The sequence below is a fragment of the Convolutriloba macropyga genome, chromosome 13 (assembly GCF_964194025.1).
Source record: "Convolutriloba macropyga chromosome 13, txConMacr16.3, whole genome shotgun sequence".
In the NCBI taxonomy this organism is placed as follows: Eukaryota; Metazoa; Xenacoelomorpha; order Acoela; family Convolutidae; genus Convolutriloba; species Convolutriloba macropyga.
The window spans coordinates 14,387,813-14,410,043 of NC_134480.1; the positions used below are offsets into that span (position 1 = coordinate 14,387,813).

At 33.0% G+C, this 22,231-nt stretch overlaps 2 protein-coding genes across 7 annotated transcripts in view; one reads left to right on the forward strand and one right to left on the reverse strand.

Moving 5' to 3' along the window:
• Positions 1–22,231, forward strand: part of LOC142351915 (uncharacterized) — a 309,019-nt gene that overhangs the window by 41,751 nt on the left and 245,037 nt on the right. The window lies entirely within an intron of this gene.
• Positions 1–22,231, reverse strand: part of LOC142351964 (GDP-mannose 4,6 dehydratase-like) — a 112,745-nt gene that overhangs the window by 40,923 nt on the left and 49,591 nt on the right. For 3 of the 5 annotated variants that reach the window (XM_075404257.1, XM_075404256.1, XM_075404258.1), the window contains exons 2-3: positions 3,262–3,422; positions 835–919 (exon numbers count right to left, since the gene is read on the reverse strand). In XM_075404257.1, the coding sequence (XP_075260372.1) occupies positions 835–919; positions 3,262–3,357 (181 nt within the window). In that variant the 5' untranslated portion in view covers positions 3,358–3,422. Of the gene's footprint in view, positions 1–834; positions 920–3,261; positions 3,423–7,374; positions 7,581–10,725; positions 10,984–22,231 lie in introns of those variants that run through there. The other 2 variants (XM_075404255.1, XM_075404254.1) reach the window with 2 other exon arrangements.

The following is a 22,231-nucleotide window of genomic DNA, read 5'->3' on the forward strand; positions in this document are numbered from 1 at the left end:
TTTTTGTAAACTATCATTACATGGACAGAATTGTGAGGAAGCTTGAGTACTTTTTAGCATCAAATAATTTTGAAAAAAACGTCCTTAAATGTTTCATTTCGGCTATTGTCCACAAAATTTTAGATCAAAGTTTTCACCTAATGGCTGCAAAAACTCTGACTAATTAAGTCTTTGCTTGATATCATACACCCCATTTTAACAAAAAAAATATATTCAATGACAAATGGGTGCAAATGTTTATGAAAATTGGGGTCGGAGTGTCTTCTATTAGTTAAATCCGTTTGCAATCAACTTCAACATTCCAACATTCGTTTTGCTAATTAGGTCAAGCGATCGGGTTCAAACCACTCCTCCTCCCTTATCTAGTTTTAGTGCTCAGCTATTAATGCTATGATGGTTACAAAATAGACAGCAGCAACGAAACAGCGCACAAGCGCTAGGGAAAAGATGGCTTTGAAGTTCATTTTTAACATATAAAAACCTAACTGACTAACGCCGGGCGAATGGGTCTCAAATGATTGGCGAGCAGTTGGCTTCGATAGTTCCCAGCTGGAGTCAAAACTTTAAGATTAGGAATTGCTCTTCTCATAATTAAATTGTCTGCACAATGCTCAAAACAGTTTTGGTTTATCGCATTCTAAGAGACTGGTAACAAGGCTCTAAGAGAACATAATGTCCACTGGGCGTTTCATTTTTATCCCGTTTTTCAAGATGAAAGCTCAAAGGAGGAGACGAAAAACTGGTAAAGCAATAAATTGAATTAAAAAGACCACAACACTAATATAATTGCTAAAAACTTTGTTTGAGAGCATTTAAACTAAACAGTGAACCTACTTTTATTTTTAGATGTCGGGTCATATCCAATATGCTCCACTCTCTTTGTGTTGAATGCACTTGTTCGTCTGATGATACCATGAACCTAAAAATATATCACCAATAGTCAATTAAATATTGTATTCAATAAAATTGAACAGTACGGAAAAAACCTTGTTAGATCTTCGTTTGACAGATATAGACAAATTATACACTCCTAGGACATTTTTTAAACCAAGTCATTTAAATTTTTAATCTTTGTTATTATTTTTTTGGTTAAAAACACTAATTTTGGCTCTTACATTCGCGTTTAACAATACTATAAATCAAATTGCTAGTAATGTATGACATAAACAGAAAGATATAAGAAATAACAATTATATTTTTTGACGGAGGATTTTCAATTGTTGCAGCCCATCAGCATGACTAAAATAACATCAATCAAATTTTCATGATATCACGCCAAATCAAATTTTAGCGTGATTCCAATTCAACATGGGATCAGCACCTAAAAAAACCCTATGGTGCAAAAGCCCGATTTTTGCGAAAAAGAAGCAAACTTTTCCAAAAAAGATTTAAAAAATAATTGCAAACTGTTTATTGAAGCATCTGACCCTTGGAAATTTGCCCTTAGGGTTTTCCTAATTTAGGAAATAGTGATATCTAAAATTTTCAGCATGTAATATGGCGCTTATTTTAATTTAAAATCGAAATTTTAAATTACCATTTAATTTTTGATTGAAAACAATTGATCAATTCGAAATTAATTATGCTATGTTCTTATCAGAAACAATCGAATAGGTTCTTAGCAAATGAAAGACACAATAGTTATGTAATTTTTTTACGCATCTGGCATAATCACGTTTAAACACTCGAAATATGTTTATGACCATCGTGCATTTTTAAGCAACATTACTTAACCAATATTGATTGTGAATTGTGGCAATTTTTCTAATGTCTCATGTTTTTAAAAAATTGGTGTCGCATTAATCGGCTTAGCAAGACACATTGTAAATTGCTTTTACCAGCAATTTCAGTGTCTTCAGATACTTGTTTCAAATATACAATTTTCCCGGGAATTTTTTAAACAAAGTGCATATTTTACTTATGAAAGTCAGGAAAATAGGGTCGAATGTTCTATCTCTTATTTTTCACGATGAGGGTTTTTGCATAATGAGGTTCTTAGTCTCATAGAAGCCGGAGAGGAATGATTAAAAATTATAAAGATTTCTGGTTCTTGACCGCCATTGCCCCGTACTCCGTCCCCTTAAAAACGAGAAGGTTATTACGCAGTCAAATTAAATTGTGCCGGAAACGTAAATCTTCGGGTGGTGGTCAAGCAAGCCGAATTTTGAAAAAATGGCAAAGTAAGCAGAAAATTTTAAAATACTGCTATTTTAAGTTGCCCCTTGCGGGCCGGTGGGCGCGCTTCGCGATTTCCGGATTACATTCCACAGTTGATGAGAGGCGTGGCCATGGGTAGCGGTCCACTAAGGCCCGTACCCACTCGATGTCTGAAAAGGGACGTATTTTTGTATCTTTAGTGCATTGGGATCTTTTCTGCTAGCGCCTCCCCCAGCCTTATATAGCCGTTAAATTTGCACCCCGGAAAATCTAAGTTTTCTGCGAATTGTAAGAGCGATATTTGCAATTCATTGAAACAAGAGTGTCCAGGAAGATTGAAGACACTTTTAGAATAATTTCCTTTAGAAGTTTTAAAAAATCAGCCCTTATTGTAGCCTATAACACCAAAAATGATCTAATACAGAAATTTTTATTAATGCTTATGTTATATGCATCAAATATTGGTTGAATACGTAACACTTCCAAACCATAGCTGCACTAGCTTTTAGTAAATGCTTATGGCTCATATATGTTCACGTATAAGATTACTTAGCTTTAACAATATGTTTACACATTTATAAGTCGGGGGTGCCTAACTAAGCGGGGGGGGGGGGGCACTAGCAGAAAAGATCCGTGCATTGGAATACATTATGCATAATATTACTATGCGCAGTGTTGATTGTATGATTACAATCAACATTGCGCATAGTATTGTTTCTGATAGATTATATAAATATTACATAAATTTCGGCTTGCTTTTATGTCGGCTTACCAAATCTTCCCTATACTGCCTTATGTTAGCGGGTGTTGAGAACTACTGTTGCCCCGGTTTTTGAGTGTTTGAGTGGGCGTGTGTGGTGTGTGTGCGTGTGTGTGTATTTGTGTGTTTGTGTGTGTGTGTGTTTGGGTGTGTTTGTGTGTGTGTGTGTGTTTGGGTGTGTTTGTGTTTGTGTTTGTGCGTATGAGTGCGTGAGTGTGTGTGTGTGTGTGTATGTGTGTGTGTGTGTAAGTGTGTGTGTGTGTGTGTGTGTGTGTGTGTTTGTGTGTGTGTGTCTATGTGTGTGTATGGAGGGGGGGTATATAAGAGGAAGAAGGAAGGGAAACCTGATATCCTTTTGAGAGCAGAAGCTCGGCTAGATACGATCCATCTTGTCCAGTGATACCAGTTATGAGAGCCACTTTTTTCTTGTCACCAGACATAATTAGACTGTGATTAACTGACTATGAATCTGTTCAATCTTTCACTTTTCTTTCACACGTCACGGCTGAAATAAAAACGAATTATATATATTAAATATGATATTGGATGTATCAACGAAGGAATTGATAAGGCTTCAGCTTCTCATTATTCTTCATTATTTTTAATATGAAAGCTGGCAAACGACTGCATTAAATTTTTTAGGAGACGTATATTCATTTTCTTTTTAAAACAAAAATTGCTGAAAAGTTTAATTAGTTGCAAATGGTTGTCTGAATTTATATCCAGTAATAAACATTTAACTGTCATTGTTTTTTTTCAAATTTTCAACTCATTTTGCTTAAATAAATTATAAATTATAAAAGAATGAATAACTAAAGACAAGGTAACGGATCTGTTAAGCAAACACGGAGGCTCGTTAATGTGCGTTCGCACATGAATTTCCTACCCGAGCTGATCTACAATTTTGACTTAGTTGTCAACCAAATGAAGAGATAATCAAATATAGATGTTTTAAAAATTTTTTATTAAATCGTTTTGCAAAGAATCGTTTTAAAGAGTTTTAAAAAAGTGTTTTAGAGAGTTTAAAAAAATTATTTCGCACCCAAACTACTAACTGAATTACATAATGCCACGCCTCACTGCAGAACTCACGAGATGTGCCATGGAAAAGACTAAGAAAAAAAACCAACAAAATAGGCAGAAGTAATCATTTAACGTCAAAAACTCAATATCTAAATAAAAAAACACCTAGTAAACAACGTCAAAATGCAATCAGACAAGACCTTAGCAGTAGAAACTTTCTTTTATATTAACTATACAGCAGAATGGATTTTTCCTTAATGAAGCTAGGTAACAAGTAATGAAAAAAATAATGCAGCGAAATTCAAAAATCAAAACTTTTTTAAACCAAATAATTTCTAACGTCTGAAAAATCATCAGCTTTTAACCAAATAACTCTCGCAAAATTTACTAAAAAGTCATATCGAAACTGAGTAGACATGTCTTTGGTTAGACTAAGCCATAGAAATGGAGTAAAGATGCAGAAAATCTCAAGAGTTCACAAACAATCTGCGAAAACCCAAATTATTGAAGCAATCAAAGTCATTAGTTGTTATCTAAATACTGTTTTTGTAACAATTGTTTTCAAAAGTAATTGAGTTAAAAAAGTACTGAACGACTATGTATGTTCACTTGGGCCTCATTTGAAATTATTTGGGCTCCGTGAAATTAGTAAAAGAGAAAAAAACACAAATATTGACCACTCACAAAACTTTTATTAAAACGCATATTGTCCCACAAAAAAGACATCAGTTACGACATAAAGTCAACAGAAAGTTTCATTTTTGAACTACGAGGAGTTTGATGAGAGTGATGAGATGATGAGAACTTCTCGATGATGAGAATGAGTTCGAAAAATGACCAAAAAAAACAAGTTAAACTATACCAAAAAACTATACAAATAACAAAAACGAAAAAAAATCAATTTGAAAAAAATATAATCATATACCTTAAGACTATTCGCTTTGAACTGAGTGCATAGAGTAATAGCGTTCAATCAATTCACATTTAGAAATTTATGAGACTTTTCAGCGTTTTACCCCTACATAAAAAATAAAAAGCAGCAAATTCTAAAAAAAATCGAGACAAAAGTCTCGAAGCATTAAAAAATGAACGTTTCAGAAGAAACGTTTCTGTTTTCATTTAATTTTTGACAACAATATGATTTTTTCGGCTTTAAATATAAGACTTCAACAATCAACAAATATGATCAACTATTTTAAAACCACGAAGTCTTTGAGAAAACCCGTAGAATTAACGACATTAATATCAACAGCTTTCAGCCAAAATTTTCTGAACAAAAAAAACACAGTTGAGTATATAGTTCCTCCCCTACACAAGGAACAACAAAGTATTGTCAAAATTTTCCTTCCTTTCGCCAAACGTTTTATTTTCTCGATCTAACTTTGATAGTTTACCATCTTTGCCCTAAATGTTTTTGAGCAGCTGGCTGTCAAAAATAAAAATATTAGTTACAGTCTGAAGTTCAGCAATTCAATAGTTTTTAAATTTACCTTAGTTTCAAAAATCAAAAAATTTAAATCCATATTTCAAAAACTAACTTCCTCTCTTTCTTCTGCGTCTATAATTTTTGCCCGCAGAACGGGGAACAACTCCATAGAAATCTGTGATTTGTCGGCACCACAAAAATCGGATCGATTGAATGATTTTTCTAGGAAAAATAGGAAATTATTGCTTTGTGGTCCAAAAAATCACACCAGATTTCGCTTTAGTATAAATTTCAGTTAGCGAAAGGCACGTCTGTAGAACAAAAGGTGTCTGTATAATATGATACGTTTGTTTATTAGACCGGAAATAACCAATTAATTTCTTAGGAAATATGGTTGCCCTACCAACTTTCTTGTAAAAATAAATTTTGGCAAACATGCAGAAAAATTTTACATAAAAAACCCAAAAATGTGAAAATGAATTAGGTTGAAAAAAATTTTTTAAAAGTCAACCGATTTTTCTAGCCCCCACAACTGTGTACAATAAGGCGAACAGATGTGACTTTCCTGAAAACTATCCTGTAAAAACAATTTCCGTTTTGTTTGCTTGAACTTCATTTTGCGTATTGCTGCTTCCTTAGTAGACGTAAAACAAAGAAAAGCAGCCATGACAGCAAAAAATAGAGAATTGTTCCGATTCCATCATTTTTTTGGCAAGTATGTTCCAAGTTATTACTTTATAAGGAATCAATACAATTACATCTTTCCAGGAAATTTTAGCTCCCCGGCAAAAATATTTACAATAATGGGGGTAATACATTTTATTTTGACCAATATGCTTGTTGGGGGCTGTAGTGGGAAACACTGACTGATAGATCAGAGTAAAATGTATTTTAGCAAAATGTCAACTGATAGGTCAAAAGATGCCCATTTTTGAGAACACAGGGTCACCTTATGTAATAGCTAGCACACCAGGCATGCAGGTTTAAGGCGGTGTTTAAAATTCAGTATTATTTCATTTTTACGATAATTGCATCTGGCTAGACCCCTAACACTATTAGACAACCTTTTCAAATAAATAGATAGATTATGAAATCTCGCGGACAAAACACAGGTATTAGACATCTATACAGAGATAATAGTATGAAAAAAGGATTAAAACTTTAAAATTTTACCAAAAATTACTTTAAAATTACTGAAAATTCGACCAATATACTTCAAAAAAATTTTACTGGTGAAAATTCTCATACAGATATCCTCCTTTTTAATCGCTCGTTTGTCTTTTCAACAAAATTACGTTATGTGTAGATTGTTTATTTATTTTAAAAAAGGAAAATGAACGGTGGGCGACAGGATTTTCTGTAGACTTGAAAAATGAGGTTTTCTGCTGCAGTTCATTTTTTACGAAATCATTCCAACTTAATAAAAGTCGATTGAGCAAATAAATAACGCCTCTTGCGTAAAATACCATTATAAATGTCCCGTGCAACAGGGACTATGCTATATTGGATATTTTATGCAAAATTAAAACAGGAGGATCACTATGTATCTTCCACCGCAGCGCTGTTTATGATCCCTAGTTTCAATTTACGTGGTGTTAAAACTCAGGATCTTTCCTTATATAGGGCACCCTACCTCCACCACAAAGTTATGCCCCCTTATAGTATGTTTATGACAATGAGGAAGGGGGTTGGGGGGTCTAAGAGCTCTAAGACTACTAAACTGGAGAAGAAGAGCATAATGGGGAATGCCCAAAATTTAAATGCCACAAAGTTGGGAGCGTGATGTGGCAGGGGGGAGGATGGGTGGCGAGGTCAAAGAGACCTCCAGAAATGCATAAGGTCTGTGAAGGAAGGAAGATTTTGAAGAATGGGATGATGAGTTATTTATACCTGAGTTTTCATCCCTATTGGTACCAAATTTTGATCTATTCAGATTCAATTTTTGCGCGAGGTCATGAAGGGGGGGGGGGGGGGGTGAAGGGAGAAGGGATAGAGTCAGCATTATTACCTTTTCGAACGCCTCTTTTTGATATTTGTAACAATAATCACTGGCAATAATAATAATCCTTCTATCAAAAATGAATCAAAAATGGTGACACAAACTAAATCCAACTCTTTTTTGTACTAAAAGCTTTGTCACCAACGCACTGAAACAAACCGGCTTAAATCTGTTCAGATTTTTATCTATCAAGTCTGTTCACGTAACGGAAAAACAAATAACAATAACTAAAACTACTCGTAAGAAATTATTACAATGCATTAAGATTCATGTTTTACTCAACTTTATAATAAAAAACAATACTTCGCTAATACTTGAAGCTAGCTTGTATTGGTGGTAACATTTGTCATTTACCATTCGTACAGAACACTTGCGCTCGGTAGCCACAAAAAACTGAAACGTATGCGTATTAATCTTCACAGCAGTAAAATTCGATTACCTAATTAGTTATAATTCATAACAATGGAGCGAATACCTTTGAAAAAGTTTTTCACCATGGTAGGAATTACGTGTTAAGACACGAATGCCAGATAGCAAAGAATATCTGTGAGCAAATGGTAAATTAAAACTTAAAACAAGCACTTTTTGTATAAAACTACGTTTTTTTGCTGAACAACTTATATAAGTTGAAAGTATTATCAACTGTTGAACGAACTTAAGAGTCATCACTTCTTAAATTATTTGGTAGCATATATTTGGTAGAACTGCATGTGAAGCAATACGTTATTCCGAAAAACAAAACTTGCATTGATGTTTTGTGGCTCTAAATTAACAGCCCAAACTTGGCGGCAGAAGAGAGATAAAAGTCCTCTATTTTGTTATTAGATACTGTTAGAAAGCAGACTTCGACCTCATAAAATTCGATAGATTGAGAGCACATACACATGCACACAAACACACACGCACACACACCCATGCGCTCAAACACACACACACATACACGTATACACACGCACAAACACACACACACACACACACACACACACACACACACACACACACACGTAAACAAACATAAACACACACACACACACACACACGACACACTCACAAGCACAAACGCACGAGACACACGCAAATGCGAACACACGCTCATACGCATACACACACGCACACACACAAACACACAGGCAAATGCACAAATACACACACCCACACCCACACGCACAGATACACACGCACGCACACAAAAAAACACATACACAAACAGTCATGCACGAATACACACACAAAAACACAAGAACACACGAACACCCGCATACAAGCACGCACGCACTCGCACATACATACATACACGTACCAAACACACATACGCACACGAGGCACACACGCACACACGCAAACAAAAATACACACAGAGACACACACAAACATGCACAAACACACGCTCTCACGCACGAACACAAGCACAACTACATGCACACACACACATACGCACATATGCACATAGGCACACGCGAACACGCGCACAAACACGAACACGTACACATACAAATACGCGCACACAAACACACACACGCGCACACGCACGCACACACAAATACAATCACACAAACGCGCAGAGATTCGGGAACTTTGCCCACACGCACACATAAAAACACACACAAACACACAGACGCACACACATGCATACATAGGCGCACACGCATACAGAAACACAAATACTCAAACATTGACGCACGAACACAGACACTTAAATAGGCACACTCATACACGCAAAGACACTCTCACGTGCACATGCAGACATACGCACGTACACACATACACATACAAATACGCGCACGCCTACGCACACACACACACACAAACACACACACGCTCACTTGCACGCACACACAAATACAATCACACAAACTTGCAGAGATTCGGGAATTTTGCCCACACGCACACATAAAAACACACACAAACACACAGACGCACACACATGCATACATAGGCGCACACGCATACAGAAACACAAATACTCAAACATTGACGCACGAACACAGACACTTACATAGGCACACTCATACACGCAAAGACACTCTCACGTGCACATGCAGACATACGCACGTACACACATACACATACAAATACGCGCACGCCTACGCACACACACACACACACAAACACACACACACACACAGGGCACTCATGCACACGCGAACACGCGCTCCCACACACACACGCAGACATCCACACAGGCACATACACAAACGCGCGCACACACACACACACAGACACAATCGCAGGCACACATGCGTCACGAGCAAAAACACACGCAAGCACTCAGACGCGCACATGCATACACGCATACACACATACAATTACACAAACAGACACACACACACAAACACAAACACACATTTACCCATACAGACAAGGAGATGCTACCTGTATAGCACCCGATAGCTACATATGAATTGTCAAATTTTTTGTATCAGGGACAATTGGATGAATGTGTACAAATTCTATCACTAAGTAGCTTAGAAACCTAAATCAAAGTACCGCCGGTAAAGCAGACTTCCGACGTTAGTTATTGTGGGATTTTCGGCATTCAGTTAAACACTCTCTGTAATTAATAGCATCTATAATAAAAAACATAAATCGCTTAACGTCAGCTGTTTTGCTCTCGAACTGCCGGGCGGGGCAATTTAATTTAACTTAAAAAAAATTCGGTTGAAATGCGAAAACAGCAACTCGATAGGGGTTCAAACTCGCACCTTCGAGGATAGCAGTCAACCATCTTAACCACTAATGTACTTAGCTACGTTGTTTTGCACCCGCTAACAATCACTTTTAATCTAGCAACAGACTTCATTTCAGAATGTGAGCAATTGAAAAATTCGAAATCTTCAAGCTTTTTTTGAGAGCAATAAATATCTGCTCTACAGCTTATACGTGTTCTGTAGTTTGCAACTCGGAGAAAATATACTCTGTTTTTTTAAACTAGTTTTTAGAATCATCACAGTTTCTCACTTAGTCATATAAGAGAAAGATAGAATATTGTGACAAATCTGGAAAAAAGTCGGGACTTGTAGTAAGTTTTGCGTTGTTTTCCAATTTTGGTGGTTTTTCTGGATTATCTGTAAATTTAATGACTTTTAAAAAAATAATATACCTACAGTATACAGCCGGTATTTTTTTTTGAAATTTCAATGCTACAAAAAACTTCATCTCTGTTATCAACACTGATTATATTAGTATTTAATTGTTTGTTTCGTTACCACTATACCCCCATTACCCTTGGTATACCATGACGGGGGGCTATAATTTCGTGGGAGTTTTAATGGACTTTTGTAAAAATAGTATTATTTCTTTGATTGCATTCTGGGTGCTACAATGCAAAATTGAAAAGAGCCAAAAATAAAATAAGCTTACCTTGAACTGTCTCTGGCCGGATATTTGTAAAAAAAAGTATCTGCTCTACCAAAACTGTTCGTTGAACATGCAGTTAAAACTTTTTTAAAAAAAAATGCACGAGTGTTTCTCTCCCTAAAAACTGTTTTACGACTTCTGTAATGGTATTGATCTGTGTTTAAAAATTCAGCGGGAAGCAAATCTGTGAAAGCAAACGTCATATAAACTTAATAATTAATTGTATTCCGTCATGTTGCGTTTTTGTGTTTTAACAATGCACGTTTTGTTTGCTATTCTCATAATATGCAAATACGCACAGAAAAATGGAAACTTTTCCATTATTCATAAATGTATGTAGTAGGGAAAATATGTATATAAACCGTTTAATAAAAAGCTGAAAAACGTTTTCAATTGAAAAAGAAAACTTTCAACATTAAACAGTATAATGTGGATAATAAATAAGTTGGTGAAAAAATATGTCACGCTAAGTATTTCTTCAGCTCTTTGGTAACAAATGTGACCTCGAAACATCAATATATCTTTATAGTATATTTATCGACCTACAAATTTTCAAATTTGCTATTTTTTCAATTACGTAATATGCAAAACAGTTTATTATGGAAACCTCCATATTTCTGAAAACAACCCCCCCCCCCCCCCCAATTACCCCCTCCCCTAGAGCGATGAAACATAAAAAGACCCGCCAATAGCCGTAATATTACCTCGGGGCCTTAAATTTGTACAGGTTATTATTGTAATGGGAATCAGCCCAATTTTTTTACATCAATTATAATAGGATAAATATTAATTTTCGGCTTGAAATTATTAAAATCCATAAAAAAGGGCAAAATTTGAGTTCATAAATAAAAAAGACATCCAAATAGACTAGCTGTCAGAAATCAAAAAGCCTCCAAGACACCCTCGTGCAACGCTAGCCTTTCTTGAGACATCTATGATTCCTAAATAGTTGCTCATTTTAGATTTGACTCCAATTTTTTGTCTCATTTTTTCGCAAATCTTTTTACCATTAATTACTGCCAGTTTGAAAAATAACAATACTGCTCTTTTACATTAGGCTGCAATATAAGATGAGAAGGTGTATCATTATCCCACATTGAATAAAGATTTGCCTTTCACTACTGTGAGTGAAAAAACGAATGTTTATTTTTTGGTAATTAAAGGCATGCATGCGTGTGTGTGAGTAGCACATCAATTTACAACAAGGTTATCTTTGGTTTAACAGAAGATAGAGTATATGAGGTTAAAAAATATTGGACAAAAGAGTACAGAAAAAAAAAGTTTGGTGTTTGCTAAAACGGTTTACAAAAAAATAATAATTCGATAAATTATAAAGTGCCACAATGATCTCAGTTTATAATTTACATTATGTCATAGAACAATTCGAAAACATCATAACAGAACAAAAACAAGTTGGCATACTAAAACGAATATAACTATCATTATAAGGTAAGGACTTTAGATTAAAAGAAGGAGGCTCGATAATGTGCGTTCGCACATTAAGTTCCGAGCCCGCTCATCTACATTTTTCACTTAATTGTCTACCAAATGAGGAAGAGATGAAAAAATTAACATATCAACATATCGTTCAACAAACTACTAAAAGAATAAAACAATCTACTCTAGAGGGCCTATGAGACCTGTGGCTACCATAATATGACTACCAGAAACGACGGCAAAAAAAATCAAATCGTTACAAATATTAATTACGACTAAAACTCCTTGTCCATTTTTTGAAAACCACTAATAACAAAATCAAAATGGCATCAGATATAAATTATACTAAGAAGATTAACCGGTAGATTTTGGAAGAAAAAATGGGACTTTTCGACTTTTCCTCAATGCGACTTGGCAACAGTGACAAAAGTTTATTAAAACATTGCTTTTTTTAAAAAAAGAATTAAATTCGAACTGATTAGAAACATTACGCACCAAATGAAATCATTGAGAGAGTCTTTTATACCTCAATAGAGAGCGACTGAAGACTTTCATTATCCAGGATATGTCATACGACTGCAAAAGGAACGCCAAATACAGGCAAAAACGAAAAATTTGCACAAAAAATTATGCACGAAAACGATGTCCACCCAATCAATTAAATTTCAAGCTGATCACTAAAAGCAAAAAAATCTTTGTTTGCATTTTTTGGTGGTGACAACATTTGTAAATCAAATGACGCCCATTATTGTGATACTGTTAAAAGACAACAAAAACCTACGAAAAAGGGGGTAAATTTTTAAAAATCACGAAAATTGGTTTTTATGAAAACTGGTTGTTCCAAGAAGAAAGACCATTTGAGGGAAATAAAACCGTTATGGAGAGAAAATTGTATTTCAAAATATAAATGATGTGAATTTTATATGGAGATGCTTAGCTACACTTTAACAGAAATAAAATTGGCAGACCTCAAAAATCTATCTCATTTTTTATTTAAAACAATTATTTTCAGAATTCATAGCCAACAAATGCTTTCGAATAAAAGAGTAGACAGCTTGTCTTGCAACTACTTGGAAAACTAATTGCGACTGTTTTTTTTGAGACTAAATCATAGGACTATAAAATAACATTAAATTCAAGCTGAAGTAATAAGTTTGCCAAACAAGTTCACGAAACCACAGTTTTTTTAAGCCATTAAATTTAACTGCGATTAATCATAAGATATTAACCGCAAGAACATAACATCTTCATTTGCGTCTCCTTTGATCATCATAACATCTTTTTGTAAATCAACCATCACAAAATGACAACAAAAAGAACCACAAAAACTGAAAATTATCTAAACTTCACAACATTCTTCTGAAACAAATTGTCTAAGCCCTGAAGACATCCTTTAAAAAGTTTAAACAACAGAAAAATTATTGTTTGACTCAACAAAACTTTAAAAAGAGCTCTAAATAATGAGGCTAATTTACGAAATTGATACAACCTTGTAAAATACGAAAAAACGCAAACCAGAACAAAAAGAGATAAGTTGAAGAATATTATTACTGTTTTTTTTTAGAAATTTATATCGAAAGTCAAAACAGCCATTAGTTATTCACCCAAATCAATTATTTAAGTTAATTTATTTATCTATAGTTGGCCACTGAGACCTTTAATTACACAATATATGGCATATGATAACAAAAATTAACAACAAATAAAGGACAAAAATAAAATTTTATTACCAATTTCAGAAAGAGAACGGTGTCGCAGCCCTTCAGACCAAATGTTATGACAACAAAAATTTTCAGGTAGATAGTTAAATAATCTGACATTTTACAATAGAAACAAAAACGACAGAAATATTGACTTGTACTTACTGAGAATAAGGAAAACGTTGACTAAAGTAATATAAAAAATAACAAGTTCAATAAGTCACAGAAATTTTTTAAAAACAAATACATTCAATAATATAAGAGACATTAGAATAGCAACCTAATGAATAGAAAAGTTTCACTTGCACCTGTTGAAGAGAGATTCAGATCTCAGAGTGGTTAAACTTTAAAATTAGGCTGCCAAAAGAATTACAATTGAAGGCAAAAGACAAGAATTCAGATAAATTTTACTAAAACTCTTCCTCAAAGCCATAAAAACCCTTTGATTATCTGAAAACAAACTGTATTTACATTTGGCCTCAAATTTACGTAAATTGGAGCTGTCATTAACGGAGCCGTGAATACAAAACATTGTCAGTAATTAACATTCAAAAAACAAAAGAAAAATATTTTGAAAATAGGCAGCATCAAAAAAAAACCAAAAAGTTTCTGATTCTAAGAGTCCATGATTTTATCAATTCTCTTCCTGATTTGGTCGCGTGCCAAGAAAACCGACCAAGTGGTCCAATTATTTGCGAATGAGACCAATTGTTGAGTGGACTTCTTCAAACATTGTAAAAAAATGCATTTTAGTTAGTTTTGCAAAAAACGGCAAAGTTTTAATTCCAGAAGACTTTCATAGTGCGCCTAATTGCAACTAGCGCTCTTTTTGAGATTAGGGAGTCTGTGTTAAGGTTTCTAGCTCACTTAGTCTGGCAACCTTTAACAAAGTGGACCGAAAAAGCATTTTTTGTGCCATTTATGATGAAAAAAGTTTGAATATTAAAAATTTTATCAAAAATTTTAGCCAAAAAAATTTCAAATAATTCAGCAACGCTCTTCTATCTCTAACGGTAACAACAACACTATGCCATTAAAAATTCTAACGTATTTTGAACTAAGTTAGCGAAATTGTGCCAAATTTTTGCAAAAATTACTGAAAATGTGAACAAAAACAGTTGAATGTTCACAAAATTTTAAACCTCGATAACTCCCTGTAACACAAGAAAATCAAAAAGATTTTTTTAATTCCTTATTCTACGCTGAACGGGCTTTTTAATGATACCACTCACAATTCTCTACGATGAATATATCGGTCGGCCAAAAATGACTGAACAAAAAACACCCAGTTGAGTATATGGTTCCTCCCTCCCCACTAAAGTGGGGGTCGGAACAATAAAAAGAAAAAAAAACCGGAAATTTCGAAATACCAACCAACCAATTATCAAAAACTATACTTATTGATTCCCATTCCTAAAAGTGAGGTTAGTAAATTATTTAAGAGAAAGGGATAGTTAAATATGTTAGATATGAGTTAAAAGCTTTTAACTAAAGCAGAAAATGTTTTCTAAAGCATGAATCTTGAGTTACCCTGTGAATTTCAGAAACGGCAAAACTGCCCGATGAGATTACCTATGTATTATAATAAAATTGTTCGAGAGAACAATTGATCGAAAATTTTCAATAAAGAAGTCAAAATGTAGCTTGTGAAAAAATTTTTCCTTCAAATGGTCATTTTTTTCAATCAATCTTTTCTCACTCATTCTTGTAAAAATCGTGCGAGCCTTCAAGCTACTTTCTTTTAATTTCATTAACTATTCTAATTTAAATACAGCAATCATCACTTTATTTTAACTTCAAATAAGAAAAAACAGTGTTATAAAAGTACAAAGAGCTGACAGATCTTAATAAAAAGAAACAGAACAAACAGAGCATTACATGTTAAGTCCTTTGAAATCTATAAAGAAAAGAATATACCAATCTAAAATTGCTCGGATTAGATACTCACCGATGTAAAAAATAATCCGAATACAAAATTTTTATAGCGCGCATATTGGTAAGTTTTCATTAAAAATTTTATAAGTTTGATTTAGCTTCAAAATCTATTTCTGTTCGTATCAATTAACACAAAAATGAACTGAATTTCTAAACAAAATATCAGAATTTTTAGCTAATGAATAAACCCATTACGTTGAGATCACGCAGAAAAATTATTGTTTGACTCAACAAAACTTTAAACAGAGCTCTAAATAATGAGGCTAATTTACGAAATTGATACAACCTTGTAAAATACAAAAAAACGCAAACCAGAACAAAAAGGGATAAGTTGAAGAATATTATTACTGTTTTTTTTAAGAAATTTATATCGAAAGTCAAAACAGCCATTAGTTATTCACCCAAATCAATTATTTAAGTTAATTTATTTATCTATAGTTGGCCACTGAGACCTTTAATTACACAATATATGGCATATGATAACAAAAATTAACAACAAATAAAGGACAAAAATAAAATTTTATTACCAATTTCAGAAAGAGAACGGTGTCGCAGCCCTTCAGACCAAATGTTATGACAACAAAAATTTTCAGGTAGATAGTTAAATAATCTGACATTTTACAATAGAAACAAAAACGACAGAAATATTGACTTGTACTTACTGAGAATAAGGAAAACGTTGACTAAAGTAATATAAAAAATAACAAGTTCAATAAGTCACAGAAATTTTTTAAAAACAAATACATTCAATAATATAAGAGACATTAGAATAGCAACCTAATGAATAGAAAAGTTTCACTTGCACCTGTTGAAGAGAGATTCAGATCTCAGAGTGGTTAAACTTTAAAATTAGGCTGCCAAAAGAATTACAATTGAAGGCAAAAGACAAGAATTCAGATAAATTTTACTAAAACTCTTCCTCAAAGCCATAAAAACCCTTTGATTATCTGAAAACAAACTGTATTTACATTTGGCCTCAAATTTACGTAAATTGGAGCTGTCATTAACGGAGCCGTGAATACAAAACATTGTCAGTAATTAACATTCAAAAAACAAAAGAAAAATATTTTGAAAATAGGCAGCATCAAAAAAAAACCAAAAAGTTTCTGATTCTAAGAGTCCATGATTTTATCAATTCTCTTCCTGATTTGGTCGCGTGCCAAGAAAACCGACCAAGTGGTCCAATTATTTGCGAATGAGACCAATTGTTGAGTGGACTTCTTCAAACATTGTAAAAAAATGCATTTTAGTTAGTTTTGCAAAAAACGGCAAAGTTTTAATTCCAGAAGACTTTCATAGTGCGCCTAATTGCAACTAGCGCTCTTTTTGAGATTAGGGAGTCTGTGTTAAGGTTTCTAGCTCACTTAGTCTTTTGAAGAAAAATCACACTAAAAGTGAACAAATATCCCATGTTCACACAAAATTTCAATCCTCGATAACTCCCCGCAAGAAACGAAAATCAAAAAATCTTTTTAATTTTGAATTCTACGCTGGACCAGCTTTTTAAGGATACCACTCACAATTCTCTACGATGAATATATCGGTCGGCCAAAAATGACTGAACAAAAAACACCCAGTTGAGTATATGGTTCCTCCCTCCCCACTAAAGTGGGGGTCGGAACAATAAAAAGAAAAAAAAACCGGAAATTTCGAAATACCAACCAACCAATTATCAAAAACTATACTTATTGATTCCCATTCCTAAAAGTGAGGTTAGTAAATTATTTAAGAGAAAGGGATAGTTAAATATGTTAGATATGAGTTAAAAGCTTTTAACTAAAGCAGAAAATGTTTTCTAAATCATGAATCTTGAGTTACCCTGTGAATTCCAGAAACGGCAAAACTGCCCGATGAGATTACCTATGTATTATAATAAAATTGTTCAAGAGAACAATTGATCGAAAATTTTCAATAAAGAAGTCAAAATGTAGCTTGTGAAAAAATTTTTCCTTCAAATGGTCATTTTTTTCAATCAATCTTTTCTCACTCATTCTTGTAAAAATCGTGCGAGCCTTCAAGCTACTTTCTTTTAATTTCATTAACTTTTCTAATTTAAATACAGCAATCATCACTTTATTTTAACTTCAAATAAGAACAAACAGTGTTATAAAAGTACAAAGAGCTGACAGATCTTAATAAAAAGAAACAGAACAAACAGAGCAATACCTGTCAAGTCCTTTGAAATCTATAAAGTAAAGAATATACCAATCTAACTTTGCTCTGATTACAAACTCACCGATGTAAAAAATAATCCGAATACAAAATTTTTATAGCGCGCTTATTGGTAAATTTTCATTAAAAATTTTATAAGTTTAATTTAGCTTCAAGCTATCTATTTCTGTTCGTATCAATTAACACAAAATTGAACTGAATTTCTGAACAAAATATCAGAATATATAGCTAATGAAACAACCCATTACGTTGAGATCAGGCCGAAATCATATATAAAATAAGAATTTAACAGTTCAAACAAAATTTGAAAATAACAAATCAGATCGGTTCGGTTAATTGGGGCTAGAATTGTGAATGTTTCTGCTTTCCAAATTCTTTTCTTCGCAGATTGAACTTCACTCTTCAAGAATTTTAGTCTAGAATCTTTCTTATCTTTCCAAAACACAAAAAAGTGTTAGGATGTTTAATGACAAAAAAAGACAGTCAGAAATATTTTCCCCCAATTTCCATAAGAGTGTTAGAACAAGAGATGATGTTAGCCATTTATTGAAACATGCCGAAAAAAGCTAATAATAATCTATAATATAACCCGGCGGCTCGTTAATGTGCGTTCGCACATGATGTTCTGACCCGAGCTCATCTACATTTTTGACTTAATTGTCAACCAAATGAAGAAATAACAAAAATAGACGTTTAACAATCGTCACACAACCTATCTACTAATTGAATTACATAATGCCATGCCTTTTTACAGCGCCAACGAGATTTGACCTTACAGAGACTACAAGACCAAAAAAAACCCAAAAAAAAATAGCAAAAACAAAAACTTTACGGCGAAAACTGAAAATCTAAATTTAAAAGCACAGAGCAACAACGCCAAAATGCAGTCAGATAAAACCTTAACTACTCAAATTTAATTTAATTATACAGCGGACGGAAAGTTTTCTTAATGAGACTATGTTACGATCAATGAGGCGAAATTCAAGAATTAATCAACATTTTTTAAACCAAGAACTTTTAAAAGTCTTAAAAATCACTAGCTTTTAACTAAATAATACATGATAAATTACTAAAAAGTTACTACAAAACAAAAAGGTCTTGTTTTTGGTTAGTTTAAGCTTTAGAAACGAATTAAAGAAAAACCTAAAAAAAATAGAAACGATTTGCGAAAACACAAAATATTGCTATCATTAAAATCATTATCTATTATCTGAATATTATGCATTTTTAATTCAATTCTTATTTGTACTAATTCAGTTTGATAAGTTTTGATAAGTTTATTCGGGCCATATTTGTAAACCATTGGGATCTGTTACTGCGCGATCGTTCTGAAACAAGAGAAAAAGAAGCGCAAAAGATGACCACTCAAAAAACGTTTATGAAAACGCATATTTTCCAACAAAGAAAGCATCGGTGAAAAAAATATCAGTAGATATGTTATTTTTTGAAATACATCAAATTGAATGTGACCTCTCATTGATGAAATTAAGTTACATTTTGACGAAAAGAACAACAAATACTGAAAAGTCGGAAAAATGTTAGAAAATGTATATCATAAACTTTAAGACTAAAGGCCATAAACTGACTAACTGATTCAAATTATAACATTTATTCAATCCTCAATTACAAGTCTAAGAGACTTGCCAGCAATTTACGGCTACCTAAAGAACAAAAACAAGCAAAAACAGCATTTTCAAGAAAAAAAATTGAGCGAGAAAAGTGTCGAAGGCATTAAAAAATGAAGTCTTCACTAAAATTTTTCTAAGTTCAATTATTTTTTAAAAGCAATGGATTGCCTTTTTTTATCAATATTGTTTCAAAAAATCAATTATGAACAAATACATTAGAACCACGAAACTTTTGAGAAAACTCGTAGTATCAACGCCATTAATTTCATTAGCTTTCAATGGAATACGCTAAATTATGCATGATGGGACAAAAATTTCATTGGCCATTCATTATTGATCAATAAGACCTTACAACAAGTTATTGAAGATGAAAAGAACAACAAAGACAGGCATCAACCAAAAATTGATTAGAAAAGTGCCCGATGAAAGATACGAAGGATTTTAAATCGTAAGTTCTTCTCTGAAAACTTTATATATGATCCGTTAAACGCCTTCCTTAAAGCAATGGCAACTATCAGTATAAGGATAATATGATAAAATTTCAATAGTATCCAGAAAAAATACCCAAATTTTATTTAAAAAAATTTGAAAACTAGTGGCATTGAAGTTTTAAAACTAATAGGTAGATAAAACCGTAAATCAGATTATTTTTGGCTGAATTAGAAACAAAAGGGAATCTTTTAAGTACTCTGAGTGACTAACATTGCACGAAAAAAAGTTTAGGATCGGTTAATGTTTAAAAAAAATTTCGAAATTTTTTTTAAAGTCTTAAGAGCCATTAAAATTAAAAGTTTTTAACGCAGGTCAATAACTACGCTCAGAAATAATACAATGTCAGAAAAAGATGTTTGTCATGCATAGATAATCAATAGGAGATCACAATAAGTATTAAGACTATGAAAAAAACAAAAACACGCGAAACAATATTCAGTATAAAAATGCGAGAAGAAAATTTCGAAGCCATTTAAACCATTAGCTTCTCTTTGAATATTTCATCTGTGATCCACTGAATGTCTTTTCCTAGCCAAAGTGATTGGAATAAAATTTGAATAATGTGTATAATATTTGGATAATGTGCTAAGAGTTCAAAAGCAACCAATAATACAAAAATATCCTATTTTTTTTTAAAAAAAAAGAAGTCTTGTGTTATTGAAGTCATATAATCAATAGTTAGAAGATAAAACCACCAATGAAATTTAATTTAGTTTCAATAGAAAGCAATTGGGTTCTGTGAATACTGAGTCTGATTAACAGTTCACGTAAATTTTAAGATTGGTAAATGTTCAAAAAATGTTTCCGAAAATTTATTTTTTAATTTCTTAAGAGCCATTAAATTGAATAAATTTCAACGGAAGCCAATGAATACGCCCAGACATAGGAGTTACATGCCTTCAATAGGAGTATGGGCAATTTTGTTATGCATTGGTGATCAATAAGACATCACAACATGTCTAATGACTATGAAAACAACAACAAAGTCAGGCAAAAATCAAAAATTCAGTAGAGAAGTGCGAGAAGAAAAGGTCGAAGCCATTTGAAACCAAAATTTTCACAGAGAAAATTTTTTCACATTTATCGAGAACATATCTAGTGTCCACTCAAAGCACTAGATATGTTCACTTAAATCTCTTCACGGAACATATTGCACTGTTAGTCAATGAATCAATGCCATTAGACTCCAAAAACTTAGTGAAACCTCCTAAAGAAATTCAAAATTTCATTCAAAATTACGAAAACTCAGAGTCGAATTTAAAAAAAACACGAGCAATTACTTGAAAACGGTTTTATTGTTCATTTGGCTTCTTTTGATTGTAAAAGAGGTTTGTATTTAACGGAACCTCGATTTGAAAAGTGACTTGTCTCTAGGTGACTTAAAAAAGCAAAAAAAAGTAGAAAAGAAAGTTTTATAAAAAAAGAGCTCTCAATTGGATTTCGATTTTTTTTGATATTGAAGCTCCCAGAACTAGTCTTTTTTATCGCCTTTAGTCTAGTAGGACCACAAAATTGGTTCATTTTTGGCAAGAAATTTAAGTTTGAAATACTTTTTTTATTGAAAATATTTTAATTTGAAGAAAAATCACACTAAAAGTGAACAAATATCCCATGTTCACACAAAATTTCAATCCTCGATAACTCCCCGCAAGAAACGAAAATCAAAAAATCTTTTTAATTTTGAATTCTACGCTGGACCAGCTTTTTAAGGATACCACTCACATTTCTCTGCGATGAATATATCGATCGGCCAAAATTGTCTGAACAAAAAAAAAACCGTTTGAGTATATAGTTCCTCCCCCACAATTGGGGTCGGAACAATTATTTGCTGAAGAATTAAAATTTTTTGCGTGATTTTGAACAAGGCAAAAGTATTACTGATATCTTTAATTTTCTCAGAAATTTGTCCGCAAAAATCAGTATTTAATGATGAAAAACTTATATTAGCAAATGATCCGGCAAAACTTCAACTCTAGATTAATTTGCTAGAAGTGTGTAACTTTTTATTTGTGTAACTTTGCTAGAAGTGTGTTACAATATTATAGTTGCGAAAACCTGGTCAGTGAGGACGGTGTCAGCCAGTTTTGGGGCTTGGTTTTTTTTGGCAGAGCATGACATAGCGAGCGGAAAATGCCTACCATTAAA